Genomic DNA, 16,861 nt, shown 5'->3' on the forward strand with positions numbered 1-16,861 from the left:
ATATTGCTGCTTCATAACAAGCAGTTACGATGTTTATAACACAAGACCAAATTTCAATCCACAGACTAAATCAATAGCAGAAGGTAGAACCTATCCCGAGCATACGTAATAGGATTTCGCGAATAGTTTTAATTCAGTTTCGAAAATTTCACCCAATCTGCTACGCTTCCCGGAAGCATGTTCCATGTTCAACATCTTGCAGTCGGCAAGACGCTGCTCTAGGTATATTACCATCTAGTTCACTCGATAAAATCAACATAAAGAAACGATGATGGCATCCATTACACAGCAGCAGACACCGACCGACAACCGTCTTGTTTCAGCCTAGCTGCTCGGTAACGATGGCGTGGCCGGCGTGGTGGGGAGATGTCGGCAATGTCGGCGATGTATTCCCCTAACAAGATGAGCTCTTACTTTGTTAACACAAAGGAAAACACATTCCACCGGCTCCTGGTGGAAATGAATATCCAACTATACTATGAGAGCTGAATAGCTGCTGCCACTAGGGTGCGGGCACCGGTTTTGGCCAGTCTAAGGGAAATCATTTTTATAAAAATAACCAATAATCCTATGAAAACAACCAATGCGTCAAAAAAAAGGTTTCAATCTATATTTTGAAGGAAAAATGCAGAAACCATGACAATACTTGATTTTTGTATTAAAAGTGGCACTGGCCAAAATAGCAGCTCTGCCGCAGTTTTGCCCATATACTTAAGTTTGGTTTCTATTTTGGCCAATCACGTGTATTTCTTATGGGAGTGGCCAAATTAGAAGCACCCTGGCCAAAATTGATATATGGGAGCAGATTTTTTAAGGAAATATATTTTTTTCTTCCAGTTTTTAACCAAAATGTGTGGTTTTCACAGCGGTAATCATCATATTGTATTAGGATCTACTAGTAAAAAATAAATTTACGCCGATTTAGATCGCAACAGGCACAATACCGCACTATGGCCAAAACTCCGGACTGGCCAAAACTGAAGCTTCTACCCTACTGGCTGATACCCACCAACCACTCACTCACCAGGGAAATGAAGTGATTTTATGGAGATGTAATTGGTGAAATTAAGAACTAAAATGGATGGCTGAGCAGAAGCCATGGAGGAGGCGGAGGACGGGCTGTCGTAACAGTCGTTTTCGGTTTGAAAAGTTCTTTCTGATGGGGATGAGAAAGTATTATTTTTGACCGGGAAAAGTAAACGGTGCATGGTAAAGTAAGTTTGTATAAGCCGCGGTTTCTTGCTAGGGGGCTCACTTATACGGAAAGGTGCCGAGCGACAGAGCACTACTTTGAAGGATTCAGATCGTACCTTACCAAAAATTAATGGAAATCGTTTGGGATTTTTCCACCATCTGGTGAAAAACTGACTTCTAGTAAGTGTACGGCCCTTTGTCATTAATGGACAACCCCTTGGTATGTTTTCTATCTACTCCCTTCCTCTATAAATGACTCATGTTCAAAACCATCGCTAGAATCAGAAGAAGTCGTTCGCCTACCTTCCAATTTTACAGCACAGCATACTTGGTTACTGAAATTCTTCCAGTATGCTTGCTTTCAGTCCTGGGTACCCACGATGGCGCAGAAAGCCGAAGTGAAAGATCTCCATCCTGGGCAATTTCCAGCGATCGCCTTTAACAATCCTATCATATATGAGCACCTTGACCTCTTTGGCACGCATGTAGTCTCCTGCCACAGACAACATTTCCAGCCGTGCGAACGGGTACTAGTACCCCCTTTCAAACGTCTAAGGACGGCCGTAGATGCAGCCGTCTGAGACGGCCCGTTAGTAGCGTCGTAACAGAGTCTGAAGCGAGCGTTGCATGTCTTGCAAACTAAAGACACGACTAGGTGACAACTGAAGTAGATCTGTTTCGAAAATGAAGAAGAGAGTTGTGATGAACAAGCAATAATTGAATTATTGAATGTACTGTGAACCAATTTCCAGAGCAGTATTCGAGCCTTTCCCGGAATTTTTTAAAACTGCTCATAATCCACCCCTATGACGCATGCAACGGACGATAGATCCAGCACGACTTTGAGGTGTACGGTCTTCACCAGCAAACATATGAATGGCGCTGCGTAGAGCAAGGCGATCCCTACCTAGCAACGGTTGCCTACCAGAGTACCGATGAAGACGGAAATTGAGGGTCCCCACGCATCCAGCCTAAGAATGCAAGGAGGATGACGATGATTCGATAATCTTTGTCAGTCAGCCATCTTGAATCCCTGGGGCAATACCTACTGGTTAGTCTTGGCTAAGGCTATCCATTCGTAATGGAAAGATTGTTCCCGCGTCACGAAGCACAACCATGGACTCTCGTCCTCTACATTCAAGCCGGCCAAAGCCAGGTTGCCGCGATAACAAAGGAGAAGCTAATCAATATAATGAAGTCACTTAAGGTGAACTAGACACCGGGTCTCGATGGTATTTCGACAGTAGTCATTACGGCGGTCATCGATGCTCGCCCTGATATGCTCAGCACATCTACATAGGTGCCTAGACAGAGCAGAAAAGAAGAAGACGCACCTTAGTTCTACTGTCCAAACACTGGAAACCACCTGGAGACACATCAAATGGACACCGCCGGGAAGCTGTTGGAGCGCATTGTTGTACGTTGTCTAGTGTAAGTAATGTGTTCAGTCTGTGCAGCCTCTGGCTGAAGACGGTGTGCATTGTCTTTTTTTTTAATAGTAGAAATAGTGCTTCGAAAGGAGCAAGGGGGAATCCGCTAAGTCGCGGTTATCACCGCGGTTTTCCATCGCGACTACTACTGTTATTTTCGTGGCGACCAACGCCGACCCTCGTATTTACCAACGTCACGTTTCTCTGCACTTTGCAGCGGCCGAGACCGATCCTCGGTGCGACCACCACTGCTAGTCACTGCGGCCAGCGCTGTTCCTAGTAGCGGCCCCTGCTAGTCATAACGGCCAATGCCGATTTGCGCCGCTCTTCTCCGCGACCAACGCCGCTTTGCACCGCTCTTTGTCGCGACCTACGCTGTTCCTAGAAGCGGCCACCGCTAGACCCCGTGGTCAACGCTGTTCCTAGTAGTGGCCACCGCTAGTCACCGCGGCCAACGTCGATTTGCGCCGCCCATTGCCACGGCCACGGTGTACAACATTTAGAAGGTGATATCTTCCGGAAAAGTGACAGTTTTTTGATGACGTAATTCAAATCGTTCAGAGGCGATCTAGTACTCCACATCAATTTGATCATGTGAAGAACGATTAGAATGACGTCACATGTTTACATCCAAAATGTATGTTTACATAGGTTACTAGCCTGCCTTGTGATATTTATGCCGTGGCCAGCGCGTCCTTTGTCACGACCCACGCTGTTTCTAGAAGCGGCCACCGCTTTTTTTTTTGTTTACGTATAAAAAAAACCGCTCTCATTCTCATCTTAAAATTTGGTCGACCCAACTTCCAGCGACACTGCCGTAAGTTTATTTTCATTTTTTAGAAAATTTGGCAACTTTGGGTTAAGTTTACATACAAAATTTTTTGAAAAAGTTTCTTTAAAATCATGTTCAAAGTTTCTTTGACTTATTATCTTTTGAATGAAACCTAGCGTTTTGAAATTGGATGCAAATTGTCAGAGATATGGGCCTAAAAAAATGACATATTTTTGAGGGGGTGACCCCAAACTTTTGAACGGGAGTGTATATGAACTAACGGGCATAATGCCTATATAGTGCCAGTCGTAGCAGAAGACGATTAGTGTTTTGAACTACGTGACATAAGAGGTACTAGACCAATCGCCAGAACGTCATGAAGCTAAGGTTGAGTGTTCAAGGAATATGCGGTAAAAATATAACTCCGGACAACACTGTTGAAAGGGTGTGCACGGGAATGGATAAATGGGATTCCGTATTTTCCACGGTTTCCCGAATCATTATTGAACTACAGAGAAAATGACGGGTTGACCAACAACAAGTTGATTTAGCGCTCACTACTCCAAGAGCTTAAGTTCAACGGAGAGTCTGCATATAGCATTGATCCAAATACACAATACTCTCATGGAAGAGAGCACAAATACAGCACTATTTTGTTTCTTTCAACCCCACACTACCCTGTTTTCAAGTTCGTCAACCGACCGTCAATTCGAAAAAGTCCGAACTTCCCCATGAAAAGGTTCAAATTCTTGAGCGACGAGTTTGTTTGAGCGTTGCTCATTGGAAGTATTTATCGAGAGATATGGTTGATAGGGTTTAACCCCTTCGGGACGACTTTATCCACCAACCTCGCCGCTGTAGAACACGTCAGCGAGGTGCAAATGACCTTACCGTCCTGAAAGGGTTAAATCGGTCGGTACATGCATCCATGGCGAATTCTTGGTTCTAATCCAGTGAAAAGCAACTGCTGAGTCGGTTCAAAACGTGCCTGATGCAGATTGGCTAGTATTTGACAATAGGTTGTGCATCAATTGACTTCCGAGGAGTGATGCATAAAGGAGACGTGGCATCCGTAACCTGCTAAACGTCGCAAAAGCAGAGTATCCTTTCTTGGAAATTTCACCTGGTGGAGCCATGACGTCAGCACGGAAGTGCTCTACAATATAGTTGCCTCTTCTCCAGACTCAGAATCTCACGACAGGTCTTATTCCCAATAAGTTATGCGATCACGACCACGGGTCCAAGAAGTTTTAGTGAGTCGAAGAGTTGGGACATTCCAAAGACGACAATAGCCCAAGGACTTTGAACTGGAACGCCTACCGCTAGGGAAACCACAACAACCAGGTTTGACGGATTGCGAACGATGGAGCTCCAACTCTGCCGATGTCTCCCGACACATTCCAGCAACTCCATAGCACCGGAGCATGTTAAACATATTGCTCCTAGAAATTACGATTAAAAAGATCCATCAGCCGCAAATCCTTTTATGACGAACGCAAAGTAACATACCGTTGCTGGATTTTGTTCAGTTTCGACGGAAACATATGGCAACGGTCGCTATGTGGTCCATCCAATTTCAGCAAAACCATCAATTACGGAAACGCATGGTCGCTTGCAATTCAACGAAGAGGCCTAATTAGCTGAGTCCTTGTATGATATGAGCTTCAGCGAAAACAATGGCAAAAATATGACGGCCATAACTATACCAATATATGGGTCAATGCAATCAGCAATCGTCGAAATCGATAAAATTTATCATCTCAATCGTAAGGATCCCTAGTTGGGCAAAAGTCCATAACAAATGACCAGGGCGTACGTAGATCGTGAATATTCCCCTGGGGGTCGACACTCCCATCCCGAACGGACCTCCCTCAAACGAGCCTCTTAGTGGCCATGAATAATGTAGTTTTTCGCCGCCCGTAGTCGGTCGGGCGCTGCTTCTGGCACTCACTGCATCCATATTCACGAGCAGTTGCTTCGAAATAAACTTTCTTTGTTCACCTGTGAAATGGGGTCCGGCTCCGGTCCGGTCGATAGCAAGCGGCGGAAACTTGCATCCGTCTGTACCAAATTGTTAAGTCATAAAAACCACTCGATGGTGGTGGTGGTGGTAGCTCGTGCATCAATCGCAATAGCAACCCCATCACACCAGCGCCAGCGCCGCGCGTTACCGCAATCCGTTTTCATGCAATGACACTTGAATGAATAGATAAAATTCGCACTCCTCTGACTTGCGGCGGTGGTTTTCGTTATCGAAAACAGATTGGAATAGGAACCCGAATGTGTGGAGATAGTAGATCATTCTACATCGTGCCAACTTACAAAACAGCCAATAAGTATTATTCTGTGAAAATCCGTTTTTGAATCATGTTTGATGCCCAAGTGACATTTTTTTTTGAAAGATAGACTAGGAGAGATTATTAAAATCATCACGAAACCAAAATGAAAGGTATAAGGTCTTATGACGGTTTTCAGAACCTCTTTAAGACCAATTGATCATCAAAACGCTACTTATTTGTTGTAATATCGTGCTCGAACTAGCACGTTAACTGTTCAATGTTCTACCAGTTCAATTATTTCGCCAAATTTACTTGTTCATTGCAACACAACAGCGTTTAACATTCAGAATCACCGGATTTACCTTAAGGTTCGACCATCTCGTTGGTTCACAGTACACAGTGTGTAAGTCGGCTCTTCGGATTCATTTGAGTTCTTAATTTCCATCTTGTCTCCGGAGCTCCCAGATTTCCCGTCGACTACAAAGATTCATTTTGACCATCGGTAGACCGTCGGAAGTTACTCCGCCATCCCCAATTTCGGTGTACGTGCCGTGATCGTTGGGAGTGATCCACAAAAAAAACTTCTGCGGATGTTGTTGATCAGTGCTTCCGTTTCGGTGGAGTCCTGTGGCAAATAGATCACTGGTTGCGGATTAATCAGGTTTATAGCTTTTGCCAGTGTCCGTCATCGAAGGCCTGCATCATTTTTACCACCGACCAAACCACTAGTTCTGGAAGCCGTCATATGCGAGGTTGCAGGCGGTATGAAGTGCCACGCAGTTTTGGAGCTGCCTACGATCTCTGCACTCTCTTGTTTTATCTTTCCCATCACCGTTGTTTGGTCCCCGAAAGCACGAGTCATTATCGGAGCAGATAAATCTGGGTTTGCCTCACTTGCTGCTGTAGCGAGAGATGATCATCGGATTCGATTCCGCCATGAGACAAGCTCAAGATAAAACGCCCGCATGACCATACAAATGATGACTGCCTCCCAGCGCTTCTCCTTACGCTGGTCGATCGTGACTTTCTTTCACCGAATCAAATGATCGTCTTGCATTAGATGCAAATTGGTCATCAGCTGCTGTAAGGCAGGTCCCTTGTTTCGGTATCTAGAACCGCTGCTGCATCTTGTTGAATATTGGTTCCGAATTAGGCTACCGGAACTGCTCGTGATAGTGCTGGATCAACTTCTGTGTCACCTCGTGAAACCGCGACTGAATTGTCGGCTGTTTCTTGTCGAAGGAGCTCTCCACCGAGTTGGCAAGCCTGCTATCCATTCGCAGTACACCTTCACTGTCTCGTACCGCAGAGCACTTGAATCGGACTACACTTCTTCACGATCTCCACGCACGGGTATCTGGCTGATGTTGTAGATTGTTTGGGAGCTAGCTCATTTCGTCCAGGACGTCACATTGTTTGCAAAAGTACATCCATGATTGAAAATCGATCGTTGATTTACTCCAGGATCACCTTATGGGTTGGTCACTACTCTTGCGGCCAATACAGCCGGCTTGTTGAACAAATCTCTGTCGCTTTGCAACGGTAGAACTTTTTCCTTGGATATCACCGAACCGGAATGCGCAACGAATCGCTTAAATTTGCGCTGGTCGGAATTGAGCAAGCTACACACTATGTTGGAGTCCGTGCAGAGTATTCGTACGGTTGATGCCGTAGCTCCCAGTCTAGCTCACATTAACTCGAGTCGGGGGATCGATTGACGTATTATCGGTGCTCCGTGACATGGACTGACCGCTTGCTGTTATGCGGATACGGATACATTCGTTGGTATAGGTCACTGCATGAAATTCTTTCCTTCTCTTTCACTCCTAAAGAAAATTTGAAAACAACAAGGCCAAGAAACGTCAAAACCCCATACAAAATCAAAACAGTGCAGTGCCCTATTGGTGAACATATGAGTTTACAGCCCATCGATTTCAATTGACTTGGTACCGCTGGCATAGCAACGGGAAATCCAGATGGCCTAGATTTTCGGCAGCTGTCTCAACTACCAAGAAGTGCTGTCTATCTCTTTGTCCCAGTCGCAGTTAGTACACCGCCTACTTGTCACGGCTGAAAAGCACGGATCCTATTAACTTCTTCTCTCGTAGGCTCCGACAGAATAGAGAAAACAATAATCCGGTGAGTTGAAGGCTCAACTTTGAATTACGAACCTCGCTTTTTTGTGGACGAACCAGATTTCCAGCGGATTGCACACGTGTCGATTTCACCGAAGCAGTCAGCTAGATGTAAGGTGCACCCTGACGAGACGAACATTTTCAAACGTACCATGTTTGATCGAATGGATTTCCGATCAGTTCTTCGACGGTACCAAGATGTGCGTACCCCTTCTCTTGGTACTCATCATTCTGCTTGCAGACGTTCTTTTTCAGCTTCGGATGTTTTTCAAGTCACTTCTCTAGTTGCTTAATTCTACAAAGCATCATCGGGTAACTATCGAAAAATTGTGGATCGTCCGTTTTCCACAGCAATCCGGTGTCGAAGCGTTTGCCGATACATTTGGTGCTTCACTCCAGTATTTCCCAAGTGCATTTCTCCTCTGCTGCTTCCTGCTGAATTTCCACCACTGACTTTTCCAGCACGTAGTGAATTTTAGGCAGATCGTGCAGATATTTGTTGGATATCTACTAGTAGAAGCTGAGATAGTTACCAGTTGCCCACGATGTTTATCCTTGGGTTTATTTAAATTTAGTGCGAACCGCAATCGCGATTGCGATTAATCGGTTCTTTGGACGTACCCACTTTTGCTTCTACTGGCGCAAATGAGTAGATGTTTTTCGCTCCAATTATTAATTGCGGCTATCCGAAATACGATTTGTACTGCAAGCTCCTGTGAATGCAGAGTTGCTCACAGTATACACTGTGTGTAGCAACATCTTGCCGCCACCTGCAGCGCTTATCTTGCGAGGATAAGCGACATGTTTTCCGTCCATTGGATGGCCAATCGCCTTGTACACCAGTAACGTCCAGAAGGTCGCAACGGCACGCTTTTTCTCCACCAGCGTAACGGAAACACTTTGTCCAATAAAGCCAACGCCGCAATGCAGCTGCTCCGGAAGGATTCGGAACAGCATCGTGCCCGAAGATTTGCACTCAGCCAGAACGGACACATGACCATAAGCTGTGGAACTATCTGCAGTCGTGGATGATGCAACGGATTTTGAATGAGCACTGCCACCGTTCTTGTTGAGGTAGACATGACACGTATTCTAGCGGATCATCAACTGCAAGCGTTCTCCGAACAACAACTTCTTCAAATCCGCGCAGTGCGAAAGACGATAATCCGTAGTCCGACACATCTTGTAGTTGTGGACTGAACTCAACGTCCACGCTAGCGGGATGGATTCGGGAAGAAGAAACTACCCCGTCATCAGCTTACTTTTTATACGCTTTGCAAGTTGTGTAGAACCACTGTGTCAGAGAATTTTGAAATTTTGTATGTTAATCCCATTTTCTCGACCATCTGCACATTCGTTGGTTCGGTCTTCTATTGCCCATTTTGTATTAGTTTACTTCTTGGACGTTTGCCTCGAAAAACTTATACTCGTCCACGTTCTTATGAGTGAATCTGAACTCTGGCTATTGCGTTATTCCTTGAATTATTATGTTATCGGGCAAAATATTATAGGTTTCCTTTGGGATCTCAAAAAACGGTCAAAGTTTTTATGGTAGATTTTCACATGGGTTTTCGTCAATATCATCAATATCATCGATTAAAATCACCGATTTTAGTAGAATAGGCCAAAGGATATCTTTTTCGTCGAAAAATTTCATGTTTTTGTGTCCCAATTCAATTTTTGAGAACTTTTTTTATGGGAGTGTCACTGAGTCGGAGGCCTCCTAAATAAGTGCTACATCAACATTTACTTCCCCTATCCCAAGTTACGGTAAAGATGGGCGTGGCCGGGAATAATGACATTTGTGCTTTTGGTATTCTTGCGTAAGATTGGAGCAAAGCTAACTCCCCGGCCTTGTTCCCAAAAGCAATCTGAGCAAGATTAGCAAAAGGTACATGAATGTTGTTAGTATCCAATCTACGAAGTATGTATACCGTAACTACGCTAACGCTAACCAATTCAATTTTTGAGAACTCGAGGCCTTGAGATATGAATTTCAAATTTTGGCATGATGGTTTTAAGGTAAAACGATCATTTTGTAATATTGAACTTTTAACATTTCTCACTTTTGCAAAAATAGGCACAGCCTACTGTACGTTCTTGAACACGCTGGTCAGTCCATCGACTATAGGGCACTGCATGAACTTCTCTCCTTCTCTTTTACTCTTGCGAAAATTTTGTAAACAACAAGGCCAAGAAACGTCAAAACCCCATACAAATTCAAAACAGTGCAGTGCCCTATGGTTTGCTCATCGTTACTTTACCTTACCGGTCAAACTAAGGCCTGAATGTCTCTACTGTACGTAGGAGTCATCTCCAATCAACTTGGTCCATGCTTGTGCGTCTCCAGTTGCGCATTCTGCGAATGGTCCGCAAATCGCCCCCCACTTGATCGACCTCACTGCGCACAACGTCTTCTAGTACTGGTTGGATGACTCTCGGGAACCTTTTTAATCGGGTTGGTAGCCGATCATAGTTCATTCGCCTTCTCCGATCCCCTACACTCCGCCATTGATGGTACGCAACACCTTCCGTTCCAAAACTCCAACTTGGTTGGTCCTCTACACGTAAAGTCTATGTTTCGTGTCCATAGAGGACTACCGGTCTTAGGGGCTGTCCATAAACCACGTGGTCATGAGGGGGGGGGGGGGGGTCGGCCATCGACCATTTTGTATGGACAAATAAAAAAAAATGTATGGACTCAAGACCACGCGGGGGGGGGGGGTTGAAAAGTCCCAAAAAAATGACCACGTGGTTTATGGACAGCCCCTTATCAGCGTTTTGTAGATAGTTATCTTCGTCTGACGGCGAACTTTGTTCGATCGTAGAGTTCTGCGGATCCCAAACCAAGCTCGATTTCTTGCCACAATGCGTCTCTGAATTTCTCTGCTGGTGTCGTTGTCGGCGGTTACCAGTGAGCCCAAGTACGCGAATTCTTCAACCGCCTTGATTTCATCAACATCGATAGAAGTTCGAAGTGGCGGGCGCGATAACTCCTCCCTGAAGCCCTTTGCCATCATGTACCTTTTTCTTGACATATTAATGACTAATCCGATTCGCCTGGTTTCTTTCTTTAGTCGGATGTACGTTTCCGCCATCGTCTCAAATTTACGAGCTACTCTATCAATATCATCAGCGAAAACAAGCAGCTGAACGGACTACGTGAAAATCGTTCCACTCGTATCCATCCTCGCTCTCCTTGTTTCATCTTCTAACACAATGTTAAACAGTAAGCACAAAAGACCATCACCTTGTCGCAACCTTCTGTGAGATTCAAAGGGGCTCGAGAGTGTCCCTGATATTCGAACTACTGGGAATTAGTATTCGTGCATAATCTGCCTTAGCTGTTCTCGATCGTGAAGTGTGGGCACGTTGTATTCGCGGCAGTTCTGCAACAACTGGCGGATGGTGAACATCTGATCCGTTGTAGCGCGTTCATACATGAATCCAACTTGATACTGCCCCACGAACTCTTTTGCAATCGGTGATAGACTGTGTCATAATATTTGAGAAAGTATTTTGAAGGTAGCGCTCAGTAGTGTGATCGCGCGGAAGTTTCCGCAACCCAACTTGTCGCCGACACCTTCCATCCATTCCTCCGGTAATACTTCCTCCTCCCAAATCTTGGGAACGACTCAGTGTAGTGCTCTCACCAGTGTTTCTCCACCGTATTTTAGAAGCTTGCTTGGTAGTTGATCTGGTCCAGCGGCTCTGTTGTTTTTAACCGGCTAGCCTCCTCTTCAATCTCTTGGAGGTTATGGGCTGGAAATCTTTCGTCCTACGCACGTACTCCTAGATCTGTTACCACGCCACCTTCTGTGCTTGCAACGTCATCATAATGCAGCGCCACCTCACGCACGCTTGTGAGAAGATTGCCGTGATAGTCTTGGCACATGTCGGCTTGTTGGACTTAGCGCAAGCGGTTCAGGTTCTCGTAGAACTTTCGTGTATTCTGGCACTTCTTCCTCCGGAAGACTGAGTTTTGTCTGTTCCGTGTCTGTCTGTGCCTTATTCGCCCTCGTACGGTGTTACAACTTTTCGCCCATACTGCATTCTTCTCGTTTCTGTGATTTGGAGTCGCGAAGCCTAATGCTGCAACCTATGGCGGATTGGATGTCCCTCCAACCATCTTCAAGTGTAGGTGCGCCAAGCTGGATATCTTTGCGAGGGAAAAAAGTGCTTCGGACTATCATACCACGGGCAGCTGCAAAGTTTACGCATCTCTGGTCGTTATATTACTTATCATTATATGTATCGAAATCCATAAACCACTACTATTTTTTCACGAGGTATATTCTTCAATAAGCATGGTCATCAACACTTGGTCGGGGTCAGCAAACACTTCCCAACCAATTTGCGCTCGTTTGTTAGTCTCGTTGAGGTTCACCTGACGTGAGGAGAGCGAATTTTACGAGCTGCGAGATTTGATTGGATCCGTTCGTTCGCTAGATTACTGACTGCTTCTGGACTACCCGCCGCCGGTGGGTGGCTGTTAGAGAGTCACTTTTTTTCGGTGGTTGTCGCTTTCACTACCGCGAATATTGCGACCGCGATAAAATGCGTGCGTTGGAAATCTCATTGATGATAGATGTTGCCACGCGCATTCTAGCCTTTAGTGTGCACTCAAAAGCAAATCGATTTTCCTATTTGAGCAATGCGGAAGTGCTGGCGATTTTCGAAGATAACCTCTCAGGCTTCTATTGTTGGTCACGGTTGAAATGTTGGGATTATTTTATGGCTAGTGACCTGTAAGCAACTGGCTTACTGATACGACCATTGCAATAGTTTGTGTGCGTTAATAATGTCACAGCAACTCAACGTTTCTTCTTTTTCTTTAGCATATTGTACCGACTGGAACATATCCAACTACTGATTTCAGTGTTCTATCAGCAGTTTCTATCTGAGTATTTAGGGTATTTACAGATAATTTACGATTCAAGGAGCATACTTAAGTTCTGAAATTTATGCGCCAGAAATGATTCTAGTGGCTAGGATTCGATCCCAGCATCCGTCGTAGTCAGGTTGTTTCTTGAACCCATAGGTAGCATAAAAATACACCACAGTAAACATTTAAATCCGCAGTAAATCAAATTCCATCACCCCTTCGGAATGGGAATCAATTTAAATTCATTATTCACGTCTGTTTATCTAGCACTCCACAGGAAGGTAAGTGTCGTTGAATCCCGTCCGTGGTGTTAATAAACGCAAAAGTTGACTGCCGTTTGCGTGAAGTACTTTGCATTTATTCGAAAAACGTCCTTATCCCACCCGCCATGGAAAATAATTTATGTAAAGCTAATAAAACCTGTTTATTGTACCGTAAAATGGGGTAACTTTGATAGTTTTTCAGCGAATTTTCTCAATAGTTTTACATGTAACAGTATTTCCCCGTGTTTTATATTTTTAAAACAAGTACTGGAGTATCAGTTATCAATTGCAATTAAAAGATTCGATAATCTGAAATATTTTGGATAACTTTTAGTTTTTCATATAACCGAAAATCAGATTTTCATTTTGGGGTAACTTTGATAATGCCCTAAAAACACATCGAATCTCAAAAAATAATCACAGATTGAAATCTTAGGGGTATAAAATGATGAGAGAAGGCTTGTGGAATATATTAGATAGAATTTTTATAGCAAAATATTGATTTTGTACTAAATTCTACATATAAAAATGAGTTTGTGGAGTATTGAGTGCAAAACACAATACATTTAGCTATCAAAAATCATCATCTTTGCAATAATAAATGCTTAATGGTACATCAACATATGGTTACATGCTATTCATGGTTAGTTTTCTTTTTTTTGGGTTGTTTTTTAATGTTTTATTAACAAATTTTGAACAACCCACATTTATCTACATAAAATTACAAGGGCATTGCATACTTTTAGGCGTTTACCAATGTATGGAGATTAATATCCCAATTTACAAAATTGCTTCCATTTCGTAAAAACAGACTTCGTTAAGAGATTCAAGGCCAGATTTGGAATCTACTATGATGAATCTATCGAGAATAAGAGTCCATTCATTGAAAAAATAGTTGTAACGAAGTCGTATAGCAGATTGTTTGAAGGGGTTGATAAATGACAAAAATATCAACAATTTTTATTTTTTGCCCAAAAAGTTGTACATAAACTAAATTTTAATGAAAATACGTCTAAGATGAACTCTCATATGTATAGAATTGATATACGTTTACCTTTTTCTTAACTGGTTGAAGGAATCATAGTTATAAGATAAACTACACAATGCCTGCCGCACTATCAAAGTTACCCGCATTATCAAAGATACCCCATTTTACGGTACTTCAATAGCGCTGGAGCCAGCATATTTCCACTTTGCTGAAGGAACATGGATGGTTGTGGTGGCAATCAAGTCAACCAAATGTACATGAACGTCTTCCTGTGTATTTACACAGTATTCCGGTACGGGAAATTCAATCCGCGTGCTCCGTATCCTGTTTAACCCTTGAAGGTTCCTGTTCTACCTGTCTTTACTTCGTTTAGAATAGAATAATACTTCAACTCCACAAGGAAGTCGCGTCGGTGAGTCACTGGCCTGTCGTTAAGCAGGTTTCATATCATCATGTCCTTTCATATCCTCGTAAACGGAGAAGAGGTGTGGCCGGCAATGGAAGTTTTCATCTTCTTCTTCTTCTTGGCGTAACGTCCTCACTGGGACAAAGCCTGCTTCTCAGCTTAGTGTTCTATGAGCACTTCCACAGTTATTAACTGAGAGCTTCCTCTGCCAATGACCATTTTGCATGTGTATATCGTGTGGCAGGCACGAAGATACTCTATGCCCAAGGAAATCAAGGAAATTTCCTTTACGAAAAGATCCTGGACCGACCGGGAATCGAACCCGTCACCCTCAGCATGGTCATGCTGAATACCCGTGCGTTTACCGCCTCGGCTATATGGGCCCTGGAAGTTTTCATGTATAGTCTATTTCGACCTCAGATTTGATGGGTTTTGTTTTCCAAATATTTTTTCCAAAAGCACTGGAAAAATCATATTAATGTTTTAAACATAACAAAACCATCAGTATGCAATCTACACATTACTTCGTGACCACTTAACGCAACGAAACGCAATGTGTTCAATTTTCACGAGTAATGATGTCAGGATCAGAATTTGGGCAACAAATAAGTTTTCCACGTTTCTAAATATAAAAAATTGGTGATCAGGAGAAGCCTGGATATTAAAGACAACTGGAGTAATCAAGGGTTTAATCTCTGCTGCTTGACGGAAGTAGCATCCCAACCAACCAAAGCCAAGATAACCACAGCAGCACGTATCCTTTGTTAGTAATTGTTAATTAAAAATTCAGAGGTTAACCGTTTCACGAGTCATCACTGTTTTGCTTCCCACATCCCGACGCGGTTCAGTTCGCTCGCTCGCGAGCAATTTGATTTGTTTCCACAACTGAAACGAGAAACTGTCAAATCTGGTATTATCCCCTTCGGAAAGGGAGAATCCTATTAAATTGGATGATGGTGGTGGCGCGGCAGAGAAAACGAGGCGCACTCATGGAAATGAACCAACTGTAAAATTTTACCCCTGAGACTTACCTCACTTGCCAATCTAGGACGGCATTTGGGTTTTTGGCATAGGCATCCCACATGTTGCACCATTCGTCGACTGAGACCTGCGGAAGAAAGATGGCGGAAAAGAAAAACGTCATCGTTTGTGAAAAGCACATGCCAAAATGATTCACCTGTGTCATATCTAATCAAAACATATAATCAAAAATTGAAATTTAATGTTCTTCATATGTTACACGTAAGAATAATAAAATTCTTGTGTTAAAACACCCTCTCAATCATTTATTGCCATCCTCGCGGTTCGACAAGGCAATAACCACACAGATGTCATTTTGATATGCCTTTTTATTTCAGCAGCTGCATCAGGTGCCCATTATCCAGCAAAGGTTGCATGGTGCATCCTGGATATTTTATGTGCGCGCAGATAGTTTACGACTGCGGCTGCACTATCAACAGTTGTTGAATCAACTCGTAACGTTTTCTGTGGTTTCTTGTTTTATGGCGGGCTCTCAACAGACAGTAAAAAACCGTTAAGCACCATGTTCCGGTACTAGGATTGAAGGATCGTCACCCTTTTGATGGCGAACAACAGCCATCATGGAGAGCTCAGGCGCGGTGATGTGCTAACAATAGTGCCCCGTCACCCCGTTTTGATCCCGACCCGAGCAGGAGCTTTTTTAATTTATATTGGTATGTACTGACATCATGGGTTTGAATGGGAATGTGTTTCTAGCCAAGTAGCCTTCTTTTTCTTCTTGGCGCCTGCTTTTGTTCCTCCTCTGTTGGGGAAATTAAGCCACTACTGCATCGAATAAGCTGAACTTTTGTGGTATAATCTGCACAACAGACATTTGAACAGGGAGGTCCAGGTAGTGTAGTGTTAAAGATCGTCTTCTGCAAAAAGCGAAAGCCAGGACTTCTCTTTCCTCGACCCACTAAACAACATTCCTATGGTGGCAAACCTTTCGGAACCACCAAGAAGGCATTACTTTAGAGAGGGGCTAGTGCAATCATACCCTCAAGGTTAGCTGCGTAGCCTGCAGCAACGAACATCGTTGACTCGCTTTGGGGAGTCCACTAAGACAGGTGTGGTGTCGACATGCTTGCTTCCAACTGGACAGCAAGTATCAAAAATTGATAACGCGTGCACAGCGATTTGACCTTGCCGTAAATAAGGCCCTATAAGCCAGTACACAGAACGATATACCGACATGGGGCCTCCACCTGCCACGACCTTGCAAAGGACCCTTTTCCAACCGCGGGCTCGAATCCAACCCAGTAGACCGAGGCCACGACAGCAACGCATCCATGATGCTCTCCACTCGGCCACTTAATCGCTGTAAGGGTCGATTTCGACCGTGGGGCACTCTTTTATACTGGATTGTTATCTCGGCGGTCTTTTAACCGATAGGATAGCGTCTGGCACGGTAAAGGCGGGGTATGCTGCGCAATTCAGATCCCATTGTGATCCACTAGCCTCTGCTCAGCAACTCCTATCCCTACCT

At 44.0% G+C, this 16,861-nt stretch overlaps 1 protein-coding gene across 1 annotated transcript in view; it reads right to left on the minus strand.

Annotated features, from left to right (window-relative positions):
• Positions 1–16,861, minus strand: part of LOC109432158 (calexcitin-1) — a 173,219-nt gene that overhangs the window by 13,253 nt on the left and 143,105 nt on the right. The window contains exon 5 of the mRNA XM_062846123.1: positions 15,384–15,460. Coding sequence (XP_062702107.1) covers positions 15,384–15,460 — 77 coding nt within the window. The remainder of the gene's footprint in view (positions 1–15,383; positions 15,461–16,861) is intronic.

This window comes from Aedes albopictus, chromosome 1, assembly GCF_035046485.1.
Source record: "Aedes albopictus strain Foshan chromosome 1, AalbF5, whole genome shotgun sequence".
Lineage (NCBI taxonomy): Eukaryota > Metazoa > Arthropoda > Insecta > Diptera > Culicidae > Aedes > Aedes albopictus.